Genomic DNA, 21,343 nt, shown 5'->3' with positions numbered 1-21,343 from the left:
ACACCATCCTGTTTCCTCTGCTAGGGTCTGGGGCTGCTCTAGCCTGGCCTTGGGCATCAGCGCTCAGGGCCTCGCACCTCTCCCTCCGGCAAGAGCTCTGGAGACAGGTGCCCAAGTAGACTACCACGGCCACAGCTCCCGAATGGGCCAGGGGACCTGAGCCAAGTCGCCTCCCCTCTCTGGGCTTCGGTCTGTCCGTCTGTGAAATGGGGATGGTAATACCTACCGCGCAGCGCACGTCGCAGTGATTCTCAGAACGAGCTCCCAGAGACCGGGCTTGCCCCTCTATCGGAGTCCGGCCACGGGAGTCCGTTCCCGTGTTTTTGCAGAAAAAGGATGTAGCTTATGGGAAGTTTTCACAATTTGGTTTCTTTTCGGTAAAGACCTGCTCTTTTACCCTTGCTGTCCGCCGCCACTGCCTCCTGCCCATGAGGAATCTGGCTGAAAGGAGCCGATGTAGCGTGGACATCGAGGTTTGACCCCCGGCTGGATGGCCCGATCACAGACGCTGACGCGACAGGGTCTTTGCGCTCCTGCCCGTTCACTTCCAGACCTGGCTCCGGGTCCCCTAGGCCAACCCACCGGCGGGGAAACCCGGCGGCGACCGGGCTAGGGTCCGCGTCCCCCCCTTCCGCTTCCGGAATAGGCCTAGCGCCGCCGGAAGCCCACCCGAGGGGCGGGGCCCGCGCCCGCTACGTGGTGGCGGGCGCGTCGGCCGGCGCGAGGCGGTGACGCAAGGCAGCGGCGACCAGTGGAGAGCGGCGTTGGCCGGCGCGCCCGCCTCCACCCGGCCCCGCCCCCGCCCGGCGTCGGGCCGTCGGACGGGCGGGAAGAGGTGGCCGCTCGGGCAGGATGGCGGCGGCGGCGGCGGTGGGCGCGGGCGCGGGCGCGGGCGCGGGGGGCCCGGGAGCGGCGGGCGGCGGCGGCGGCGGGGCGCGCGAGGGCGCGCGGGTGGCGGCGCTGTGCCTCCTGTGGTACGCGCTGAGCGCGGGCGGTAACGTGGTCAACAAGGTGATCCTGAGCGCCTTCCCGTTCCCTGTGACCGTGTCGCTGTGCCACATCCTGGCGCTGTGCGCGGGGCTCCCGCCGCTGCTGCGCGCCTGGCGCGTGCCCCCCGCGCCGCCCGTCTCGGGCCCCGGGCCCGGCCCACATCCGTCTCCCGGCCCGCTGCTGCCGCCGCGCTTCTACCCGCGCTACGTGCTGCCACTCGCCTTCGGCAAGTACTTCGCGTCCGTGTCGGCGCACGTCAGCATCTGGAAGGTGCCGGTGTCCTACGCGCACACTGGTGGGTGCAGCGGCCGGCCTGGGGGGCGGCGGCCGGGACGCGCCGCCCGGGGTTTCGGCGCGTGGGTAGGAGTGCGCTGGCGGGGCTGCGGCCCGACGGCCTGGAATACCAGACCGAGAAGTCAACTTCTGTTGGCAAGGGGCTGGGGGCCAACGAGACTTTTAGCAGGGGAGCGACTCGCACAGGGGTCTAGGGGAGGGAAGTGGCTGGGAAGAGAGCTGGGAGCTGAGCAGGGCGGGTCGCAGCTATTGGGCTGCGGGGAAGCTCCCCGGAAAGAGAAGGGCCGAGGAGGCTTGAAGGGCTGCCAGGCGCTCCCATCGCACTAGTGGAGTTGGGACAGGGTCCCAGGGTGGATTCTGGGACGGAGACGGCTCCCTGAGAGCCCCCTGGCCTCTCTTTGCAGTCAAGGCTACCATGCCCATCTGGGTGGTTCTCCTGTCCCGGATCATCATGAAGGAGAAGCAAAGCACCAAGGTAACCTGGGAGGGTTCTGGGCTGGTGGGGGCCCCAAGGGCTTCCTGGCTGGTGCCCAGCTGGTGACGTGGTCGCGGCTCCTGGCTTCCTGTCAAATCAGGAAGTCTGCTTAGAGGCTTCTGGTGGCCCTTTCACTAATGTTCTGTAATCACTTTGGAGGCAGTGGTGTGCAGTGTGTGTGTCCCCGAGTTGTCTCTGCCGTGTGGTCTTAGGGACACTCCTGTCCCTCTCAGGTCCAGCTTCCCTTCGTGTTTTGATTCCCTACGTGTGGTTGCTAGTGGGCAGTGACTCGGTCCCATCTTGGCCGGGCCCCACGTGCCCCTCCAGGGGGACCCGGAATGGAACATCTGACGTCTTGCTGGAACTCTGACAAAGTTTCACTTCTTCGCGAGTGACCTCAGTCAGGTTGGGGACTTCTGGGGTCCGAAGTGAGGTGCTAGTCAAAGGAGTGATTTTGGCAAAATCCAACAAAGTCTTCGAAATAAAAACAACCAGGAACTGTGAGTGTCTGGGACTGGAAACGAAAGCAACACGCAGAGCCTAGGACTGCATAAGGAAGATGCTTTGGGCACAATCCAGTGTCTGTTCAAGATGCCAAGCCTGGGTATTTCCTGGCTTGGGGCGAGAGGAGCTGTGGCTTCAGCCAGAGATGGCCTTGCTCCTTGCCCTTAAGTGGAAGTGCGACTCCTGTCGTCCCAGCTGGAATCCATTTCATGCTGGACAGAGCGCCTCTTCACTAGGTGGTTGGTTTCTGGCATCCTGTATTTTATGTAACTCAGAGTGGCGGTGCCCTGGATCGGCTTATAGAAATTGGGCCACTTCTGGCTGACTTTTTTGTTTCAGCCTCTTTTTTGTCTGTAAGACCTGGGTGTGCTCTGGAACCCGCCCCCAGGGTGATGTCAGGTGTGACTTGTCTCCCTGGGTCCGAGTTGCCTGGGAGGTGTGTAGCTTCATCACTCGGTATCACGTCATGTTTATCAGGTTTCCCTGTCGTTCGGGACATTGTACCCAGCTTGGGCAAGGAGCCGGCACCTTCCACTGTGGGGAAGGACTGAGGAATGGCCTAGGCAAAGACTAACGATAAAGACAGGATATGTAGGGACCCACCCTATGAGACAGATAAGGCAGGTGATTGTCATTCTTGATCGCAGGGGAAGAAGTGGGACTTAAAGGGAAAGGGGAGAGTCAAATAGCCTAATAGCCTGAGGCCCACAGCCAGCAGGGGGGTTGGGGGGGCTGGAATTCAGGTCCCCCCAGTCCGGAACCCTTGCTCTGACCCTCAGGGGCGTTTGAGAGGGCCTTATACCACCTCCTAAAATTCCTGCAGTGCTTTTAAAGTGTCCTTTGTAGGAAAAGGGTGAGCTAGAGGTCAAAAACGGATCCCATTTCTCCGGAAGTTTGGAGCCATTTAGCCACCAGATCTCAGGAACCATCGCATACACTCTGGGCCTTGTAAAGTTGGACCTTCCCTTTGGTGAGGGACGGGAGACCGAGGCTCTCCTCCAGGCCCAGGGACGTGTGGGGGGCAGCCTGGCTCAGCCTCGGCCATCCGTCCCTCCTGCCCCCCTTCCCGCAGGTGTACCTGTCGCTCATCCCCATCATCAGCGGCGTCCTGCTGGCTACCGTCACCGAGTTGTCATTCGACATGTGGGGGCTCATCAGCGCCCTTGCTGCCACACTGTGCTTCTCGCTTCAGAATATTTTCTCCAAAAAGGTATTTGGGTACCGTCTGGGATCTGCCTGGCGGTTTGCGGGTGCGCAGGTGGGCGGCCTGTGAAAATGCGGTCAAGGAGGGATTCCCTTGGTGTTGAAACAAACAAAAATCCTGTGGCCCTTCTGCTGGTTTTGTATTTGTTTCATTTTCTTAAGTAATTTGTTTCCTTTTATAAAATTAGCATATATTCAATGTGGAAAACTAGAGAAAAGCCCCCCCACCCCCCAAAATCAGAAAACTTGTGTCAGGTACCATAGTGGGTGCTGGAGATGACTAATCAATAGAGACCTGCCCTGCGCCCAGGGATTTCCACGCTATTGAGCAAAATCACAGTACTTTCCCCTAAAGAAGTACTGGGTTTTTTTTTTTCTTTTAATGTTTATTATTTTTGAGAGAGAGAGAGTGCAAGCGGGAGAAGAGGAGAGAGAGAGAGAGAGAGAGAGAGAGAGAGAGAGAGAGAGAAGACACAGAATCCAAAGCAGGCTCCAGGCTCTGAGATGTCAGCACAGAACCTGACGTGGGGCTCAAAACTCACGGACTGTGAGATCTTGACTGGAGCCGAAGTCCAACGCTTAACCCACCGAGCCACCCCGGTGCCCCAAAGAGAACTACTGTTAATGCTAGTAGCGGTCTTTTTCTGTACAGTTTTTAGAGTTGTGATATTATAGGTACGTTTCAGAATTGTGCTTTTGAAAAGTAAAATTAGTACATTTTCATTTACGATTACAACATTCTCCCATTTCATTAAAAATTACTGCTCTAGGGACACCTGGGTGGCTCAGTCAGTTGAGCATCTGACTTTGGCTCAGGTCATGATCTCATGGTTCGTGAGCTCGAGCCCCACATCAGGCTCGCTGCTGTCAACCTAGTAGTGCAGAGCCAGCTTCTGATCCTCTGTCCCCTGCTCTCTGCCCCTCCCCCACTCGCGCGCTCTCAAAAATAAGTATTTAAGAAAAAAACTATTGCTCTCCAACCATTCATTATAAGGAACGCAGCAACAAACATCTTTGTGTGTGCAGGTTTTCTGTCTCGAGTTATTTCCTTACGTTGTTGGGTCGGAGTATATGAAATATTTATGGCTGCTGATAGACTTTGCCTGGTTGCATTCTGGAATGTGCACGAGCTGATTTAGACATAAACCAGTAGAATTTCAGAGTGCCTGTTTCACTACAGCTTTACCAGTTTTGAGTGTTGGTGTTTTTCACTGTCAGGCCTTCATATTTGTCTTGGGCACGGGCTGTGTGTCTCATCATAGGGCACTGGTAGGTTTGGCGGTCAAGGTCAGATGTCAGGGCTTATGTATAGTCCCTGTGTTTGGGGCCTGGGTAACTGGAGCCCTTCTTGCCATTTTTCGTTTCGATCGGCCTTTAAAGAGGTTTTCTCTTCTCAGGTGTTAAGAGATTCACGGATCCACCATCTCCGGCTGCTGAACATCTTGGGCTGCCACGCTGTCTTCTTTATGATCCCCACGTGGGTCCTGGTGGACCTTTCAGCTTTCCTGGTCAGCAGCGACCTGGTGAGTTGGCCAGTGCCACGGACACACCCTTTTCTTAACGAGTTTCAAAGCAGTTGCTTTGCCGGGCAGTTACACCTGTGTTGACTTTGGGACATTCGGGGCCCCTGGCAGCCAGCCAGCCCTCTTCAGGCTCGGCTTTGTCATGACGCAGTTTTCGTGCAGTCGAGGAAGTCGTCTTCCTTTGCACTTCCTCCTCCAGCGCGCTGGATCTCAGGTGTTGATGGCTGCTTCATTTGTGCCAGTGGCATCAGGAAGGAAAATGCCGGCACAGGCGACTTTCCTGTCCTGACAGTCTGGCTCAGATCTCACTTTGACTTGTCAAAACTGTGCTTGCATAGCTTGATTCCTCTCTTGGTGTCATCTCTGTCCGTACTTCCTTTACTCTGGGTGTGTGCGGAGCTCTCTGAGCGCCAGCAAGAGAAGCTTCCCACCACGTGCAGGGCCAGCCTCCAGACGGTTCACTGGAAGCTAAGCAGGTGAAAAAATAAATAAAAAAGAAAGAAACTAAGCAGATGACAGTGATAAGGAGGAGATAAGTGATAAGACTTCTTCCAAGCCGGAGTTACAGAGAGGGTAAGAGAGGGTAGTAAATTTCATTAGGGCTTAATGAGGCCCGATAGAGTTCTTGGCATTGGTCTTCAATCCTCAGCACTGCCTGGAGACACAGTGCACGTTATTTCCATTTTCCAGATGAGGAAACTGGCTCTGTTCTCACTTCCTTTCCATATTGATTAGCTGTAATTTTTCTGTAAAGAGCTTTCCATCATCACTCAGGACTAGTGTGTTACTTTCAACTACACGAAAAGCAGTTCAGTGCTTTTCTTTCATTTTTTTCTTAATTACCAATGTTTAGAGAACACTTCTTAGCTTACTGCAAATGTTAACCAGTGAACGGGGGGGGGGGTGTTTTTTGTGGGGGTAAAGGAAGGTCCTTTTATATATTCTTTTTTTTCAACATCTTTGTGGACGCCTATGTCAGTTGCACATGTTAACACTTTTTCTATTCAGATTATCCTGTCTCGGCCAATGGAGTCCTTTCCACTGGCTCCCTGTGCTTCTGACAGCACAGGTCAGCCTTTGGTAGCTTTTGGTCCAGCAGGATGTTGTTTCCCATGTTGTGCCTCTCCTGTCCCAGACTTGCAGTCAGCCGCTCCTTCGAGAGTCCGGGTTGCTTGTGGTAGAGAGCGCTGCTGAGAGAGACAGGCCGTGGTGCTCACCGCTGTTGGGTTGTCATTGCTTTTAAGTCTTTGTGGTAAAAAACTAGGAAAGCCCTGTTGGGGCAGAGGGGAGAGTTCATTCCAGTTCGTTGCAATGTAACATGACAGGATTTGTCACGGCTGTGATTTTTAAGTGTACATCTTTTCGGGTACGCTTGATTCCTTCCCGTAATTACTCACGTACAAGATTCCACTGTATGCACACATAATCGCTTCAGAGTGAAAATGCCCACAGGCCAGCTGCGGACAGGATTCTGAGTTTAAGGTTTCTTTGCCGGTCTTCTTTGTCCTTAGGACATGTCCCGTTAAAGATGCACAGTTGGAATGCTGTGTTCTAAGGGCACTGGAAATAATTGTTTTCACAGTGTGCCTGTGTCACCAGCTTGTCCGGTTGGGTTCTTTTACTTCCATCTGTTTTCCATTTGTGGCATTGCTTTCCTCCCCCCGCCCCCCAACACTGAATTTGTCAGATACCTTTGTATTTCCAAAGCCAAATGAGATGAGAAGGTTTATTCAAAGAAGTCTGGCTTCAGGGGCGCCTGGGGGGCTCTGTGGGTTATATGTCCAGTCTTGATTTCAGCTCAGGTCATGATCTCAGGGCGTGGAGCTCTGTGCCGGGTGTGGAGCCTCCTTAAGATTCTCTCCATCTCCCTCTCGCCTTCCCCTCCTCGCAAGCACGCACTCCCCACCCCCGCCAAAGTAAATAAATAAAATAAAAACAAAAAATAAAAATGTTAAGAAACAAAAAAACCCCAAGAAGTCTGGCTTCAGTCCCTATCACCTCCTGCTTTCTTGTCCCTCCCTGGAGTTCTTCATTGCTATGCTCTTGGTTTATTCTTTCAGTGTTTCTTTTTGCAAATATAAGCACATCTGTATATATTCCTACCTTTCTCCTCCTTACACAGAAAGTGACTTTTTAGGTAGAAAGGAGCATTTTGCTATTTTCCCTCAATGATATTTCCTGGGGGTCGATTATTCCCTATTGACATATTTAGGTCTTTCTCATTCTTTTTATTGGCTGCAGATACTGCTGGTGGGTTTCGTCTCAGTTCTCTTACTACGTCCTGTGACAACTCCTTAGTGTCTCTGTATACATGCACACAAACACGTGCTTCCAGGCTCGGCTCTAGTAACTTTGCTTGTATTTGCGTTCAGGACACGTTTTAGTTTTATTCCAGTGATTACCTTGTTTGTAATACCTTTAGTGACCTGTTCTCTTTGTCGAGCCCATACATATTTTTTACCTTGATGGGGTCCTCGTACGTTCCGACAGCTTTCCGGGGAGCACTCTGTATTTGACAGTGCTGGGGTGTGAAGGCAGGGCCCCTACCTATCTGGGCTCCCCCTCCCTGCCCTGTGTCTCTGGCACGGACGCCGGGTGACGTAGCCCCATCCCAGTGCTGTGCTTCGTGGCGGTACAGGGAGAAGGATCAGGTAGGAGAGCATCACCTGGAGTCTGCCGCTCGCCGTGTTACCAGGATTCAAAGGCTGTGTGTGGTGGGTAGTTCTGCACACGGGCAGCCCCACTGCTGACAGCTTGACCGAAGCCAGGCAGGGATCACTAGACTCCGAAGCAGGCGGCCTGGTTTTAAAGCTTTTACAAGATGAGTGAAGCAGCTATTTGAGAACAGAAAAGTAAATGGCAGTGGACAGGCTGGGGTTGAAGACCAGATTTCAAATTACCACTGAGTCAGCAGTTTGCTTTTCTTTTCTTCCTTTTTTTTTTTTTTTTAATTTTTTAAATGTTTTTATTTTTGAGACAGAGAGAGACAGACTATGAGCATGGGAGGGGCAGAGAGAGAGGGAGACACAGAATCCGAAGCAGGCTCCAGGCTCTGAGCCCTCAGCACAGAGCCCAACACGGGGCTCAAACCCACGGACCGTGAGATCATGAGCTGAGCTGAAGTCAGACACTTAACCGACTGAGCCACCCAGGCACCCCTCTTTTCTTTTCTTTTTTTTTTTTTTTTTAAGTTTATTTATTTTGAGAGAGAGAGAGCAAGAGTGAGTAGGGCAGGAGCAGAGAGAGGGAGAGACAGAATCCCAAGTAGACTCCCTGCCATCAGTGAAGAGCCTGACATGGGGCTCGAACTCGTGAACCGTGAGATCATGACCCAAGCCGAGATCAAGAGTCAGATGCTTAACTGACTGAGCCACCCAGGTGCCCCTCAGTTTGTCTTTCTTTTGCCTCCTGTATCTTCAGCCTTAACTCGCAGCCCCGGGTGCTGCACATGGTGAGAACAGAGCGAGACACCCTCTACTTCTGGATCAGGGAATAGGAAAGGGGGTTCCTGATGCTCAGGGTAGGGGAAATGCCCTTCTGGCTTTTTCTGTTATTTTTGTTTCTTTGTTCTCCTGTGTCCCAGGCCCCTGGCAATCCCGTGGCAATGGTAGCAGCAGGGTCCCACAGCACCTGAGATGCTGAGTGAGGGCAGCCTCGCTCTGCGGTCAGAGTGGGATTAGCCCCCACTGTGTATTTTTCTCTTTTAATCAGCCCACTGCTTGGTCCCAAGTAGAGGTACAGTTGTGGGAAGGCCATAGTGTAGAGCGGGATAATTGTGCCCCAGCCCTTTGACTAGAGGACTGGTTCCTAGGGGAACCCTAGGCAACGGTCAGTACCAGGGAGATCGTGGAGAAGGAGGAACTTGGGAAAGTGACCTCAGAAACACCGTGAAATCCTAGGCTCACCCCTGAGCTGTACCTGTGAGGATCTGACCCTAATAGCACACCAAAGACTGACACTGAATTATGAGGTAGACTGCTGCCCACATCCCAGACTGACTGCTGGGTAGCGCACACTCAGGATGGAGCCGCGTACTGCTGGAGAGGCTTTGGAAACACAACTGACAGTGGAACCAACACCCCCAGAAGGCCTGTCAAGCTTGTAGCCTGAACCCAACTGAGTCTGCTAAAACAAAATTATGTATCAACATTCTGTAGAGGATTTAAGTAAGACCTACAGTCTTACAATATCCTAAACGTCCAGAATATAATCCAAAATTACTCGGCATATGAAGAACCAGGGAAATTTCAAGTCCCTTCTCATAGAAGACAATTAACAGATGCCAACACTGAGATGACACAGATCTTGGAATTATTGAACAGCGACTATTTTTTTTAAGTTTATCTATTTATTTTGAGAGAGAGCACGAGCGGGCACGTGGGGGAGGGGCAGAGAGAGGGAGAGAGAGAATCTCAGGCAGGCTCTGCACTGTCATTGTAAAGCCCGATGCAGGTCTCAAACCCACAAACCCACAAACCTACAAACCTCAGATCATGACCTGAGCCAAAGTCAGATGCTTAACCAACTGAACCACCCAGGCGCCCCTGAATAATGTCTTTAAAAAAAAAAAAAAGTATTTACTTTTGAGATAGAGAAAGCGCCAGCTGGGAAGGGGCAGAGAGAGAGGGAGACAGGAACTGAAGTGGGCTGCACACTGACAACAGAAAGCCCGATGCAGAGCTCAAATTCATGAGGTGTGAGATCATGACCTCAGCCAAAGTCAGACACTTAGCCAACTGAGTCACCCAGGCACCCCCTGAACAATGACTTTAAAGCAATGATTATAATCATGCCCCAAAAGGTAATGTGAATTCTCTTGAGACAAATGTAAAGAATGAAAGGCAGAAGAACCAAATGGAAATTTTGGAAATTCAGAAAGAGTAGCTTAAAACCCATCACTGGATGGGTTCAGTAGTAGAATGGAAATGACAAAGGAAAGGGTCAGTAACTCAAAGACAGATCAATAGAAATTATCCAGTTTGACCCACAGACACAAAAAAAAGATTAAAACACAAACAAGCAAAAAATCTGGAAGCAGCCAGAGAAAAATGATGCATTGCTTACAGAACAGCGGTTTGAATGACTGTGGATTTCTCATTAGAAACCATGAACACCAGGGGCGCCTGGGTGGCGCAGTCGGTTAGGCGTCCGACTTCAGCCAGGTCACGATCTCGCGGTCTGGGAGTTCGAGCCCCGCGTCGGGCTCTGGGCTGATGGCTCAGAGCCTGGAGCCTGTTTCTGATTCTGTGTCTCCCTCTCTCTCTGCTCCTCCCCCATTCATGCTCTGTCTCTCTCTGTCCCAAAAATAAATAAACGCTGAAAAAAAAAAATTAAAAAAAAAAAAAAAAAAAAAAAAAAAAAAAAAACCATGAACACCAGAAAGAGGTGAAGTAACATTTTTAAAGGACTGAAACTAAGAACTAGCAACACATAGTTTTATATCCAGTGAATATAGAACCTCCAGAACCAATAGAACTATAAAAAAAAAAACCCCACCAAGCAAAAAGATAGTATCAGCAACCAACTGGGTATCTCACTGACATTTGTAGAACATTTTACCCAACAACAGTGTAATAGACATTCTTTCCAGGTATTCATGGAACATTCACCAAGACAGACCATATTCTGTGTCATAAAACAAACTTTAACAAAAAATCTGAAAACATACAGGGGTGCCTGGGTGGCTCAATTGGTTAAGTGTTGACTTTTGATCTCGGCTCAGGTCACAATCTCATGATTTGTGGGTTTGAGCCCCGTGTCGGGCTTTGTGCTGACAGCACGGAGCCTGCTTGGGATTCTCTGTCTCCCTCTCTCTCTCTCTGCCCCTACCCCACCTGTTCTCTCTCTCTCTCTAAATAAATAAATTAAAAAAAAAGATATTAAAACATACAAAGTATCTTCTCTGATAGCAGTAACAGGAAAATCTCCACAAACATTTAGAAATTAAGTAACACATTTCTAAATGATGCAGGGCCCAAGAGGAAGCCTCAAGGGAAATAAAATATATTTTCAACTGAAGCAAAACAGAAAAGAAGACATTACAAACACCAAGAGTGAAAGAGGGAATATCACTATAGACCTCACAGACATTAAAATGATAGAGATATTACTGACTATTCTATATACAGCATAGATGAAATAGACCAATTCTTCATAAACCACAAACTATCAAAACTCACCTACCCAAGATGAACTAGATAACCTAAATAGTCCTATAGCTTTTTTTTTTTTTTTAATTTTTTTATGTTTTATTTTTATTTTTGAGAGAGAGAGGGAGACACAGAATCCAAGACAGGCTCCAGGCGCTGAGCTGTCAGCACAGAGCCCTATGTGGGGCTCAAACTCACGAACCGCGAGATCATGACCTGAGCCAAGGTCAGACACTTAACCAACTGAGCCACCCAGGCACCCCAGTAGTCCTATAGCTTTTAAGGAAATTGAATTCATAGGTTCAAACTTTCTAAAAAGAAATCATCAGGCCCAGCTGGTTTCACTGGCAAATTCTACCAGACATTTAAGAAAAAATAAATATCAATTCTACAGTCTCCAGAAAACAGAAGACAGGGGAATGCTTTGGGCCATATAACAAAACCAGTATTCCTCATGGATGTTGAGGCAAAAGTTGTTAACAGAATATTAGTAGGGGCACGTGGGTGCCTCAGTTGGCTGAACATCCAACTCTTGATTTCAGCTCAGATCGTGATTCCAGGGACATGGGATCAAGCCCCACATAGGGCTCTCTGCCAAGCATGGAGCCTACTTAAGATTCTCTCTGTCTCTCTCGCTCGCTTGCTCTCCCCGTTCCCCCCACTCACATTCTCCGTCTAAAACTTAAAAAAAATAAAAAAATATTTTTAAAAGCCCCAAATACTAGTAAATCGAATGTAGCAATGTATAAAAAGCATAATACACTATGACAAAATGGGATTTAAATCACGAATGCAAGGCTAATTCAATATTTGAAAATCAGTGTAATCTCTAACAGTTTAACAAAGAAAATCACTTATTCATTTCAACTGATACAGAAAAGGCATCTGACAAAACCCAACATCGTTCATGAAGATAAACACAACTAGGGGCGCCTGGATGGCTCAGTTGGTTGAGTATCCGACTCTTGGTTTTAGTGCAGGTCATGATCTCACTATGTAAGATCGAGCCCGGAGTCGCATATCCCACTTAAGATTTTCTTCTTCCTCCTCTGCCCCTCCCCGACTCATGCATGCACATGTATGCTCTCTCTCAAAATAAAATAAATAAAATACAAAGTCAACAAACTAGAAATAGAAGGAAACTTCCTCAACCTGATTTTTTTTTTTACATGAAAGCTGATTATTGTCAACAGCCATTCTTTAAACATGAACATGCATATAGAATATTCTGCACACACATCAGTTTTTAACATTAACGGTTAAACACACAACCTACATCCTTATAAAAATAGTCAAAATGCAAACATAAAACAAAAGTCTTACTAATTTTTAAAAATTTTGTGTTGGGTACCATTTGTACAACATAGTTAATTTAGACGTTTTCATTTTGGCTGTACATGAAAACAGCAGCCAGTTGAAAATAAAGTCATTGAGGGTTTTTAAGTAGCAGAATAGGCAGTTTTGCCATGCAGGAGAAACAATGTTAAATACTAGTTTTCCCAAAAAATCCACATTTAAAAATATTTAGTTCAAGTCACAGAATTTTTCTCAGTAGAGACCTCAATGTGATGCATAATTAGCTGCCTTAGATGGCCCATTTGAAAGGACGGTGTCCCTTCCCCAGTATAACGTTACCGATTTTGGCACAGAAAAGAAGTCTTAAGTATGAGAACATGATAAAAAAAGATGGAAGAGAACAGAGGAAAGAAAGATACAGCAAGAAAGAGTACATGAGCTAGTAGTTGCAATCACTGAAAACTGCATTCTCAGCCACTGCAGAATACTAACACCATGATGAAAGATTGGAGGTTTTTCCTGCTAAATTCAAGAATAATTTCAGGATGTTCATGCTCAACATGTTTATTCCACATCATACTTGACATCCTGGCCGGTGCAATAAGACAAGAAAAAGAAATAAATAGATTTGAAAGGAAGAAATAAAATTCTCTCTAACCAGCAAAACCTTGTTCCTTAGTATTAATTATAAATAATTGCTTGAATTTTAACTTCAATTTTTCTCCTTGGAAAAGGTGGTAATGAAGAAAAGTTGAGATCCATTAATCTACACAGGCATACCTTGTTTTATCGCACTTAGCTTTATCACACTTCGCAGATACTCCATTTTTTTACAAATTGAAGGTTTGTGGCAACCTCACATCAAGGAAATCTATTGGTGCCGTTTTCCCAACAGCATTTGCTCACTGTGTCTTTGTGTCATGTTTTAGTAATCTTTGCAATCTTAAAAACTTCTTGTTACTGCATTTGTTATGGTGATCTATGATGAGTGATTATGACTGACTGAAAGCTCAGGTGATGGTTGGCATTTGGGAGTAATAAAGTTCTGTACATTTAATTAAGGCGTACCCCTTTTTTAAGACATAATGCTATTGCACATTTAACAGTCTACAGTATAAATATAACTCCTATTGCACTGAGAAACAAAAAAAAAATCACTTGACTTGCTTCATCGCAATATTTCCTTTATTGCAGTGGTCTGTAACTGAACCTGCAATATTGCGAAGATATATGCCTGTATATCTGTGTGTGTGTGTGTGTGAGTGTGCGCGCGCGTGTGGATAGATAGATAGGTATTGAGTTTTTTTTAACCTTAAAGCTGACTGGAATATTTACATAGATAGGCAGACAAACTGGAATAGTCAAAATAAGTCTGAGAAAGAATAAACTTGGAGGAATCACATTATTTAAAGACTTATTATTAAGGTACAGATACTGGTTAAGGGGGAGACACATAAATCAGTGGAGCAGAATCGTGTGCAACTAAATGCACACAAATTTGGGTAATTGATTTTTGACAAAGATTCAAAAGCAATCACAGGGCAAAGGGTAGTTTAACAAATGGTGTTGGAACAACTGGACATCGATAAGCAAAAATCTGAACCTTGACTTAGACCTCACACATTACAGAAAACTTAACTCATAATGTATTCTAGACTTAAATGTAATGATAACCTTTAGGGGAAAAAAACACACACACACACACAGGAGAAAAATCTTCATCATGACTTGGGATTAGTTCTTAAGACATTCCACCAAAAGCAAAGTCCATAAAGAAAAAATTGGTAAATGGAGTCTCATTAAAATTTAAAACTTTTGCTATGTGAAGACACTACTAAGTGAAAGAAAAGACAGACTCCCAACTGGGAGGAAATATTTGCAAATGACGTACTAACAGAGAACTTGTGTTTTGAATATATAAAGAACTCTCAGAACTCAATAGCAAGATCATAACTTGCTTAAAAATGGGCAAAGGACTTGAACAGACTTTTTCCCATTGGGACTGTCTAGATGGCATGTAAATAGGCAAGTAAAATATGTTCAACATCATTAGGCACTAGAGAGAAACAGAACCATAAGATCCATCTCATACCTATTAGAATGGCTATAATAATAAAAAAAATACAATACCATGTTTGTCAAGGATAAGGCACAACTAGAATTTTTATATGTTGTTGGAGTAAATACAGAATGGTACAACCATTCTAGAAAACATTTGGGAGTTTCTTCTGAAGTTAAACATACGCTAATTGTATGACCCAGCAATCTCACATGTGGGTGTTAACTTTAGAGAAATGAAACTCAAGTTCACACAAATGTTTATAGCAACTCCACTCATGACTTCATGACCACCAAAAACTGGACACAACCCAGATGTCCTTCAACAAGCGAGTGAATAAAAAACGAAACAAGCCCACTTTGGTACATTCATACAACGGAGAGTTGCTTGGCAATGAAAAAGGTCATCAGCTGTTGTTCCTTATGACAGCTTGGGTGGATGTCACAGGCATTATTGCTGAGTGAAAGCAGCCTGTCTGAGAAAGTTCCATCCTGTATCATTCCAGTTCTAGGATCGTCTCTAAAAGGACAAACCTAGAGGGAAGGAGAACACACCATTAGTTTACCTGGATTGGGGAAGGGGATTCATACCAAGAGGCCTGGGAGAGTGTTTCGGGGTGAGGGAGTGGTTCTGAATCCTGATTGTGTGGGGAAGAAACACTTGACTGGTATCAGTTTTTTTTAAAAGCTGGATTGACTGGGTTCCTTTTCTGAGAAATAGGGATCTAGGCAAGCTGGCTGGCTCATAAAAACAGCTTGTAAGACCATGTCGGTCATCTCAGGAAAGGACTCGGGAGTGAACAGGTCAGCTTGCCACAGAAGCATGCTGGTGGGCTCATGTGCCTTACAGGGGCTGTTCCAACGAGGGGCAAAAGTCAGTGACCGTGAGGTCACCTAAGTGTATCTTGCTGCCCTTTGAGAGGACCTTGTGATCCCTCTCTCTCTCTCTGAGGGTGGTGGAGATGGAATCAGGTGGCCATTCTAAGACCGTTCCAGCTCCCATGCTGGCAGGCCACTAAATGCCACCTTCCTGGAGGGACCCAGCTGTGCCCAGTACCAATGTGGCTTGAGGACTGGGATGCAGAGAGGAGGTGCCACTGCGCAGCTGTGGCTTTGCTACCTTCACTGAGCCACACTAGGTCTTGAGGGTGCTCTGCCCTTGGAGCACAGGGACGTGGGGATTGTCCCAGCACTCCAGACGAGGTCAGACACTGCAAAGGCGGACAGCCTGGAACTGTGCGTGGCTGGTGTACTGTCTCCTGGGGCCCTTCCACCGGCCTGGCCGCCCTGCCCTGTAGCAGCCTCTTGGTGCCCCTTGGTTCCTCAGGACTGGTACCGAGGTAGGACTGTGGGAGGTGGGGAGGCATAGGAGTGGTGCCACATGCCTTCCGGTATCCAGCTCTGAATAGATGTCCGTAAATGTTCAGCACTGGGCATTCCCAGCCGCCTGGCGGGGGCAGCCCCCCACCTAATTCTCAGCTGCTGCCTGTTCTGGGATCAACCCAGGCTCAGGGGGATGGGTGGGGGAAGGGGGTTCTGTGGTCCAGATGTCTGCTAGTTGTGAGTTCTTAACTTCTGGGCCCCTTTGATCAGAGTGCCTCATTCCAGAGAGGGTCAGATGATAACTAAAGTTTTTGAGAACATCTCGTGTTTGGCTTGGGACTGTTTTAAAGCACTTTCACAGCCATGAACCCTTTTGATTGTTCCCACAGCAGCACTGTGTGGGCTCAGCAGGGTCAGTGTCTTCTGTCGCACAGAGGAAGAAAGTGTGACTTGAAAGGTCAGGTGGCTGGAGGTGAAGGGCGGGGAGGAGGGGGGGGTGGTTCTCAGTAACAGGGCAGACCCAGGGCTTCTTGCTTCTAGCCTGGGACTTTTGTATTACTAGGTTCTGTGCATACTCAGGGGCTGCCTTCCCAGGGCCTCCCTGTCCTACAGAACGTGTCATGTCTGCTACAGTCTGAATGTGTCCCCCCCCACTCAAATTCCTATGTTGAAACCCAGCCCCTCATATGATGGTATGAGGAGGTGAGGCCCTCGTCAGACAGGGTTGGTTGGCCTTATAAAATGAGACCCAGTGAGTTCTCGCCCCTTCCACCACATGAGGGCACCGTGAGAAGACCCCACCTATGAACTGGGAAGCTCATACAAGACACTGAGTCTCTTTGATCTTGAACTTCCTGGCTTCCAGAACGGTGAGAAATAAATGTCTATTGTTTATACCCCCCACCCGCCCATGGCATTTTGTTATAGCAGCTCAATTGGACTGAGACAGTGTCCAGTAAGCAGACCTTGCTCCGCTAACCCCACAGCTCCCAGTCCTCACTGTCCAGGACAAGGGAAGCTCCAGTTCACCTTGTGCTCTCCACCCTTGGGGCTCTTGAAGCCTCCCCGTCCTCAGCAGCAACGGAGTGGATTATTGCTGTGCCTGCGTGCAGTGTCGTGAGGGTCAGAGGTTGCGCAGATCAGGCACCTGTTATTACACGGCAACACACAGCTGGAACTGCTCCCCGCCTAGACGCTGACCCCAGTAAGCCACTTTGTGCCTCTCCCCCACTTCTGCCAGGGCCAGCATGTGACCCCAGTGCTGTTCTTGTTTTCTCGTCTCTGTAGACCTATGTGTCCCAGTGGCCCTGGACGCTCCTGCTCCTGGCTGTCAGCGGCTTCTGTAACTTTGCCCAGAATGTCATTGCCTTCAGCATCCTCAACCTCATCAGCCCTCTGAGCTACTCCGTTGCCAATGCCACCAAGAGAATCATGGTCATCACGGTGTCCTTGATCATGCTGCAAAACCCAGTCACCAGCACCAACGTCCTAGGCATGATGACAGCCATCCTGGGGGTCTTTCTGTATAACAAAGTGAGTCTGAGGTGGGGTGGGGTGTCCCCTCGATACCCAAGGAGGCACCAAGAGTCGGTGGAGGGGAGAAGAAAGGGCCTCACCCTGAGCCAAGAGGCTGGGGTTCCAGCTCCCAGCTTTGTGGCTGACTGGTTTATGGTGTTGGTGTGGCCCTTCCTAGCCCGGCTTTCCTTTTCCTGTGTAGATTATTCTGGGTCCGTGCCATACTCCAGCTGTGGCTTTTGGGTCTGTGGAGACTCTGTCAGGGATCTCATGGTCTCCTCAAGAAGACCGTGTTCGGTCCAGTGTAAAGACACAGATGGCTCACAGGGAGGGCTGGCCATGCCTGAGCCCCGCTAGGGCCAGTGCTTCGGTGGCGCCTTGAAGGGGTGCTCCTCTGTCCTGTGCGCATGTCCTGGGGAAGGAGCCAGTTGTCTCACTGACTCTCTTGATCTTGCAGACCAAATACGATGCCAATCAGCAAGCCCGGAAGCACCTCCTCCCTGTCACAACGGGGGACCTGAGCAGTAAGGAACATCACCGGAGCCCCCTGGAAAAACCCCACAATGGCATCCTCTTCCCCCAGCACGGGGACTATCAGTATGGCCGCAACAACATCTTAACAGATCACTTCCAGTACAGTCGGCAGAGCTACCCAAACTCATACAGTTTGAACCGTTATGACGTGTAGAGTGTAGAGGGCAGGGTGGTACCTGTGTGACTCCTTCCCCCACTCCCTAGCAGTACCAGAAACTTCTGACAACCAGTGAATGTACAACCCAGCCGAGGGGACGGTGCACAACCATCAGAAGACCCTGGGCTTCCCAGCCCCTTGGGGGCAGCAGGACGCTGCCCTGCAGTAAGGGCCACCGCCCTCAAGCTCCCGTGTTCCAGGCCCTTTCTTCCTGGAGTCTGTCATCCGAGGGCTGTGTTGCTGTGGAGATCTTGGCCAGGTTTTTACCTTTCTGTGTGGACTTCTTCCCCAAGTTATGTATTTTGAGAGTTCTCGTTCTGCTTTCCAGATAGTATTTCCAGGTAACTCTCCGGAGAGGCGGGATCACTGTGGATGCAGACCTCCCTGAGCAGGCAAGAGGGGGTTCCTGGGGGCCAAGGAAAGGACAGTAGGATGGTGCTGGAGAGTGACAAACTAGCTGCTTCAATTCCGCTGCTCAGATAGGCCAAGGGCCGAGGCAGGCATGGAGCAGAGGGGTACTAATTAAAAGCATGTCCGGCAACAAAGATGGACCCAGTTTCCGGCCAACCCCTTGGCCGTTTGCAGTTACTGGCAGATCTTCCAAAGAGAAAAGCTACTGCAATTAGCCTTGAATTCTTGGAGCCTAATTCTTTGACCTGCAAGTCAGAGTCAGTATATGTCCAGATCCAGAGGGAAGGGCAGCTGCTGTCTCCTGTGCCCTCTCTTTCCTAGCCAGAGCAGGGCATCTCTCCTTGCTGGGGACAGCAAAGGGGGAGTGGCTGAGGGGCTGTCAGAGCATTAGGAAGTCACGTTCAGTGTTTCAAGCTCTGTTTTTGTAATATTCGTTTTGTCTTTTCTGATGAGTCTTCGCTTCTGTGACGACTTAGTAGGATGTTTGGTGGGGAGATGTTAACTTGATGAGGATCTTGCATTTTTCTAGGGAATATTTTGCAGTTGTGTGTGTTTATGCCGTTGTCTCCTATGGGGGGTGGGGCGCATGAGGACTGGCTTATAGATTGAAAACGCTTTTGTTCTTAAATGTTTTAAAAACAAGAAAAACTCCTTCTGGTGATGCGTGTCATGATACATTTCAGCATTAGTAGGAAGCGCTGAAGTTTCTGAAGCTCCTAATGGCCCCAGCCGCCGAAAGCAGAATGAATCAAGAATGTCATCTCAACAGTTTGTGTAATAGATGAGACCACAGCACTTTGATTCCATGACCTGATCTGGTGGGGTGTCTGCATTAGGATCGGAACCATGTCCTGGTGAAGGGGAGAAGCGGCGAGCACCAAGCTAGGATTTGGGTTTGGATAAATCACATATCAGGAAAATGATGTGGCCCCAGCAAGTAGCCCATGTGCCGAGGTTCAGGTCAGCGTCTCCATCTTTCCTAGCGTCACAAGAGGATGCTGTCCTCGCAGAGGGGACCACTGGCTCAGCTGCTGGGGTCCCTGGTGATGTCTGCCTTCCTTCGGGGCTGTGCCCAACCTCTTGAATAGGCACTCGGAGGAAGCCGCAGGTGGGACAGTGGGTCACCCTTTATGTCTTGGTGAGACATTTCCCCGTCTGAGGGAGTACCATAGCTTATGATGGACTCCTGGTTTGGTTATTTTTGTCAGCTTATGAGTGGGCTGTTCCTGGAGGTCACCCGGTCCCCTTGTGGCCGGAGTTTATGCACCACCAGCCTCAGGTCCCTGTGTGTTCACGTGTCGTTCACTTTCTTTGTAATTATTTTGGTTGGCCCCAAGTTTTGAGACGGTTGCTGTGTAAAACGGGAAGGGGAAATCTGAAGGGCATTTGTGAAAAGAGTTTGCTGAGTGTCTTCACAGAGGCATTACAGTCTGTAGCTGAACTTTTCTCACTGGTGACTAGCAACAAATGGGGGTAATTCTGCACCACAAAGATACTGTGGTAGTTGTTTTTATGATTATAGTGACTGAGTCCTTGAACAGATAATTGAACTCCAAAATGAACTGTGTGTCTTTTCAGGTTTTATGAAATTTATGATGTTGCTAAAATTTGTATATTGTTTCCCTTTTCCAATGCAAGATCTGCTGGCGAGGGGAACGGACTGGTTTTATTACGGTTTATAAATTAATAAATGGGGTATTTAATTCTGTACATAAATCTGCAGCAAGTACATACACTGGAATGAATGAGACAATCATATTAGACCAAATCATCCGATCAAAAGACAAAGACATATTTTTGAGACTTGAAGGTTCAGAGCTGACACTGACCTCCTGAAGGCCAGTTTTCCAGCCACTTTGGCCCTGGCCTACCACCCCCGCCCACTCCCACATTCCCATTTGCAGCTCTGTTCCCCTCTCCCTCTTCCTTGCTGGGGTTTGTGGCAGGAAATTAATCTACCCATCCATTGTGTGGTCTTGCCTACGACACTAACTCGAACCCAACTCCTTCATTTTACAGAAGGGGAAACTGAGGCTCAGAGGGCATTTTCGAATAGTGTTTGTTCACTATTTTGAGACTTGGTGTGGACTTTTTAAGCACCTTATTTTAAGTCATTCGTTATAGGGAAAATCAAACCCCTATTACAAAGGAGAGAAACCAAACATGTTGAAGTGAAGAAGCACTTGGGATTTCTCAATTTTGCTGTGTATTTGGTATACATCATGCAACAGGCCCTTTATTGTTGCTGGGATACAACCAGACCCGGGTAACTTAAGGTCTAACAGCCTTAAGGGGATAGAACATTAAATTATTAAAGGAACTGAAAATTGTGAATTCTTTTTTTTTCAGTGGTCACCTGTTTTCAAGAATTAAATGCTATAGACTTCTGTGGGATTGATACTGTGTGTATATTCATTGATGGCATTTACCAAAAATAAACGATGGTCTCCAGGGAATCATGACTGGTCCTAATTTGTCAGTGAGGGTCTGAATGACCCTGTCTTCAGCGTGCCCGGCAACAAAACATGTAAGAGATAGAAAGAACGAACCAACTTGATTCTCACATCTGAGTAAACTGCAACTTTTTTTCCTGAGCCAAAGATGAGGACGTGATGTGTGAATTTATGACATGGTAGAATAAAACCAGAGACACAGCTCAGCAGTTAATGACATGCCTTTATTGAACAAAATAACACGGAAAACCCAAGAACGTGTAGCAGCTGTGCTCATGGAGCGTATTTTTGAGGAGTAATGGCTAATAGTGAGACCTGCTCCACGCCTAACACAGTGGTGGATTTTCCCCACACAATCCTTACAAGGTTTATTAACCTTATTTTACAGATGAAAATGAGGCTCGAGGGGGTTATCACACAGGAAGTCTGCCTCCAAAGCCCATTCCCCCCCGCATATT

The 21,343-nt window shown here is 48.3% G+C and overlaps 1 protein-coding gene across 1 annotated transcript; it reads left to right on the top strand.

The window, feature by feature from the left end:
- Nucleotides 1-821: 821 nt before the first annotated feature.
- On the top strand, nt 822-20,888 carry SLC35E1 (solute carrier family 35 member E1). Its single transcript, XM_030303610.1, has 6 exons — nt 822-1,285; nt 1,689-1,759; nt 3,336-3,473; nt 4,864-4,989; nt 17,103-17,348; nt 17,788-20,888. The coding sequence occupies exons 1-6, from the start codon at nt 853-855 to the stop codon at nt 18,016-18,018; spliced, it is 1,245 nt and encodes a 414-aa protein (XP_030159470.1). The 5' UTR covers nt 822-852; the 3' UTR covers nt 18,019-20,888.
- Nucleotides 20,889-21,343: the final 455 nt, after the last annotated feature.

This window comes from Lynx canadensis, chromosome A2 (genome assembly GCF_007474595.2).
Source record: "Lynx canadensis isolate LIC74 chromosome A2, mLynCan4.pri.v2, whole genome shotgun sequence".
NCBI classification, from domain to species: Eukaryota; Metazoa; Chordata; class Mammalia; order Carnivora; family Felidae; genus Lynx; species Lynx canadensis.
Note: the sequence above shows the minus strand (reverse complement) of the source record. Positions and strands in the feature narration are given on the sequence as shown.

What these genes read in the sequence shown, in the direction of transcription:
- SLC35E1 (XM_030303610.1), top strand. Translation starts at nt 853, where the DNA reads ATGGCGGCGGCGGCGGCGGTGGGCGCGGGCGCGGGCGCGGGCGCGGGG. An exon ending in GGTGTCCTACGCGCACACTG is followed by an intron (nt 1,286 to 1,688) that starts GTGGGTGCAGCG and finishes CTCTCTTTGCAG; the next exon opens with TCAAGGCTACCATGCCCATC. An exon ending in GGGTCTTTCTGTATAACAAA is followed by an intron (nt 17,349 to 17,787) that starts GTGAGTCTGAGG and finishes TTGATCTTGCAG; the next exon opens with ACCAAATACGATGCCAATCA.